Here is a 4,163-nt window from a genome sequence, read left to right on the forward strand (position 1 = left end):
ATACTTAATTTTTAGAAAATGCTCTAGATGTCAAACTAAATATTATACGAGTATATAACATCTGGTTATGTCTGAAGTAAGGTTGTTGCATTTTTTAAAAATCTTTAGTACTTAATTTCAGGTTTCAATAATTATTTTTTACCAAATCAACGTTTTTTGACACTACTTCATGTTTTTCATAATTGAACATGAGTTACTAGCTGTTTTATGAGTTAGCAATCAGTTTGGAAGCACCTTCTCAAGCTCTGCTCAAGTATCTGCAAATGCTCCATAATTGTTTTCGTACACGTTTTGGGAAAAAAAAGAAAAGTGCTACACAGTTTCTTAAATCTTGGAAATTACGCGACACAAAAGAAAAGGTTATACAAAAGAAAGTCATTAATTTTCGAGTGAACTATCTCTTTAACATTAAAAACATGTGGAAATGAGAAGACTGCTGAAATGGGTGAGATCCCTTCTGTTTACGCTATAAATAAAAAAATATTTTCATTCTAGAACAAAATAGGAGCTTTATTGCTGATAGAAAAAAAGTGAAGGACAATTAGAAACTGATTAATTCATACGTTTTCAATCTTATTACGAAGTGCAATTGTGAAATAAAACAACACTTAGTGATTGTGGTCAGAAATGGCATAAATATCTTCTTTTTTTTTTTTTGCAAGTTTCCATATTAAAAATGGTATTACCAATTCATCTTGATTAGCTCAGTTCACATATTCAACATATTTGGTTTAACCTTATGGATTACAGAACACAGAAAGAAAGGCCGACAAACTAAAGTAAAACTGATGCTGGAGGTTTCTGTACAGTAATTTGAATGTACTGCATATTACAAACAAATGTACTTTATTAATACACATTCTTGCTCTTACTGTGAATGAGTCATCAGTGCACATTATTTAACAGAACTAAAAATATGTCTTTATAATATTTTATCAAAAGTAAAAATGACTTGAATGTTTTCAGCTAATGCCACCAAAGCTGGTTAAGTTTCGACTGTCGGGTGCTAGTGGTGTTTCAGGCAGGGTGTAGTCCTCCATAATCAACAGCAAACTCTTGTATGAAACGCCCACTGTTCTCAATCTAATCAAACCTCCCCGCAACATTTTCATGTTGTGTTACAAAACTGATGAAACTATGAAAGTAATTGTTGCAAGTAGAAAGAGTTGCAAATGTCAATAATGTCATGGTGACTTTTGGTCTGTTCCAAATCAACCATACAAGCATTCCCAGAATGCACCAGAAGAAGTTTGGATGGGTGAATTATCTGACCTATAAAGAAGGTCTAATGAATGTTCAGTCTGACTTCCTCCTCTAGGCTTTAATGTTTTACCGATCTGAAAGAGGTGCATTAACTTAAATGACAATAACGGAGTAGAAAAATGTTATTTACATTAAAAAAATATATATATGTACAATTTACAAGACAGATGCAGACTTGGGAAACCCAAAACAGAATGATATATGAACTGTCATCAGGCACTTTCCACAAAGAGGCCAAAAAACAAACAAAACAAAAATGGTGAGAATTAAGCATATATATATATATATATATATATATATAGTGCTGGAATGGGTAAGCTTGGTTTATAGATATCGATAAACTTCACAACAGTTTGATATATATATATATATATATTTCAAACCGTTGTGAAGGAAATGAACCCTATTTGTGGAAAGTGCCACCAATTAAAGTATTTATAATTAAAGACAAAAAAATATGTAAAAAAGAAAACTACCCACTGGTATTTTAGTGGCATGCTGTACATAAATGTTTCATCAACAGCTGCCATGGTAATGCTATAATGTTAGCTTATTTTATCGGATGGAGTGTTTTTTCTTCTGAAAAATCCAGTGAGATCCTGATGTGAATTTGTAGTAGTTGTATCCAGAACACGTCCTGTACATTTTGGTTCCCTTTGACTTCTATTGTATGGATGAAGAAAAAAAAGGCAGTCAATGGCTACCAGCATCTGATTACCAACATTCTTCAAAATACTTCTTTTATGTTCCACAGAAGAAAGAAAGTCATACAGGTTTGATGACATGAAGGTGAGCAAATGATGACAGAATAATCACTTTTGGGTGGACTATCCCTAAGTATTGCGGGTTTACCAACCGGGACCCATGCAGGACTCAGATCCGGATTGAGTGTGCTGACCGGAGAGTGGCCACTTGTGGAGAAAAATCTCGTTTTTGTAATCATTTGTGTACATCCTGTGTCTTCCGAGCTCCGCGATCCTGCTGGAGCTCATCGGGCTGTAGTCCATGGAGACCCCCGAGTCTGCGACCGCCATGTAGGTGTATCCCGGCCCTTTGGGGGGCCACGTGTGGTTGGGATACTCGAAGCTGGATTGGGACGACAGTCTACCCGAACCCGAGCTCTGCTGGAGGGAGCCGAGGTCGGAGTGCGAGGTGTTCAAGGACGTCGTTCCTGCGGTGGTAAAGAGCGTCTGGAGCGGTAACGTCTCCTCGAAGACATCGTCCACCTGTCGCTCGTCGTCTCCTTGGGAGTTTTGATTGAGAGTGACGTAGGTTTCATGTGACTGCAGTAACAATGACTGGGAAAGAGATTCGGGGTTTTCTGCAGAGCAGAGCAGACGGCCAGGGCCTGTGCAGGGTCATGGTCTCCTTTCAGTCTGAACGTGAAGGCAGTCGGGACAGTGAAGCGCTGGCACCTGAGCTTCTCCTCTCTGTGCTGGACCGTTACCTGCGGGTGAGGTGCACGTTAGAGGAAGTGAAGCGTGACGGGGAGGCGGGGCAGAACGAGTGGCAGGTGTATCTGTCAGTCGTGTGCCCTTCACAGGTACAGCAGTGGCACATGGTGCTGCAGACAGGAGGTGCTCTGGAGTTCAGCCCAGTCATCGGTGGAGAACAGCAGATTCTGGACCAGCCAGATGAAAGCAAACAGGAAAATGAGAGATGTGGAGACAACTAATAAAAGTTCATATTACAATACAACCTATTTTGATTGGTCAGTTTTGACAAGCCATACCCGATCAGAAATTTGAATGTTTATTTGCGATATTGACAAAGGAACGTAAACTTTTCTTGACTAAATACAGGCTCCGCGATCCTGCTGGAGCTCATCGGGCTGTAGTCCATGGAGACCCCCGAGTCTGCGACCGCCATGTAGGTGTATCCCGGCCCTTTGGGGGGCCACGTGTGGTTGGGATACTCGAAGCTGGATTGGGACGACAGTCTACCCGAACCCGAGCTCTGCTGGAGGGAGCCGAGGTCGGAGTGCGAGGTGTTCAAGGACGTCGTTCCTGCGGTGGTAAAGAGCGTCTGGAGCGGTAACGTCTCCTCGAAGACATCGTCCACCTGTCGCTCGTCGTCTCCTTGGGAGTTTTGATTGAGAGTGACGTAGGTTTCATGTGACTGCAGTAACAATGACTGGGAAAGAGATTCGGGGTTTTCTTGAAGCGCCCTCAGTTGCTCCACGAGACAGTGAGCTTGAGGAGGTTCTCGCCATCTGTCCGTTAACCCCGAGTCCGAACGCTCGCTCTCCTTCTCCTCGTCCTCCTCCACAGCTTGCCTCTCCTCTCTCTGGGACGTGCCGTGGCTGGTCAGGGAAACCTCGGACAAAACCTCCAGTGGTGAAGGAAGCTCCTCTGTGTACACATGGACTGATCTGCCCCACATACTGCTATTATTTTGGCTCATCCACTCCTGAGGGTAGAGGAAACACAGTTAATTACTAAACATCTAGCACTAGTAATGATCAGTGGTTTTTCAGTTCCAATCAGCTTTCCTACCCATACCAACATAGCTGTTGACGTCAAATATTGTCCTTCATTGACTACAAATGTATTATTTAATAATAAACAATAATCTGTTGTATTGAAGAGGTCAGATCCTGGCTCATGTTATTAGAGACTGATATCAACCAGGACATTTAATAAGACATTTTTTGGCTATTTTGAAATTAGCGACATTGGCTTGTAACGGTGTTCACTGTAAAAACAGTAAAATTGTGAAATATTATTCAAATTCAAAATAACTCTTTTCTGTTCTAAAATGTGATTTATTCCAGTGATGTAAAGCTGAATTTTCAGCATCATTACTCCAGGCTTCAGTGTCACATGATCCTTCAGAAATCAGTCTAATATGCCAATTAGGTCGAGAAACATTGATTATTATTATTATTATCAATGCTGAAA

The 4,163-nt window shown here is 40.8% G+C and overlaps 1 protein-coding gene across 1 annotated transcript in view; it reads right to left on the reverse strand.

Annotated features, from left to right (window-relative positions):
* Positions 1-2,039: 2,039 nt before the first annotated feature.
* epor (erythropoietin receptor) overlaps positions 2,040-4,163 on the reverse strand; it is a 7,651-nt gene continuing 5,527 nt past the window's right edge. Inside the window, exons 8-9 of the mRNA XM_016525720.1 lie at positions 3,325-3,672; positions 2,040-2,489 (exon numbers count right to left, since the gene is read on the reverse strand). Of these exons, the coding sequence (XP_016381206.1) occupies positions 2,112-2,489; positions 3,325-3,672 (726 nt within the window). The 3' untranslated portion in view covers positions 2,040-2,111. The remainder of the gene's footprint in view (positions 2,490-3,324; positions 3,673-4,163) is intronic.

Source organism: Sinocyclocheilus rhinocerous, unplaced genomic scaffold, assembly GCF_001515625.1.
Source record: "Sinocyclocheilus rhinocerous isolate Xijiao unplaced genomic scaffold, SAMN03320098_v1.1 scaffold182, whole genome shotgun sequence".
Taxonomy (NCBI): domain Eukaryota; kingdom Metazoa; phylum Chordata; class Actinopteri; order Cypriniformes; family Cyprinidae; genus Sinocyclocheilus; species Sinocyclocheilus rhinocerous.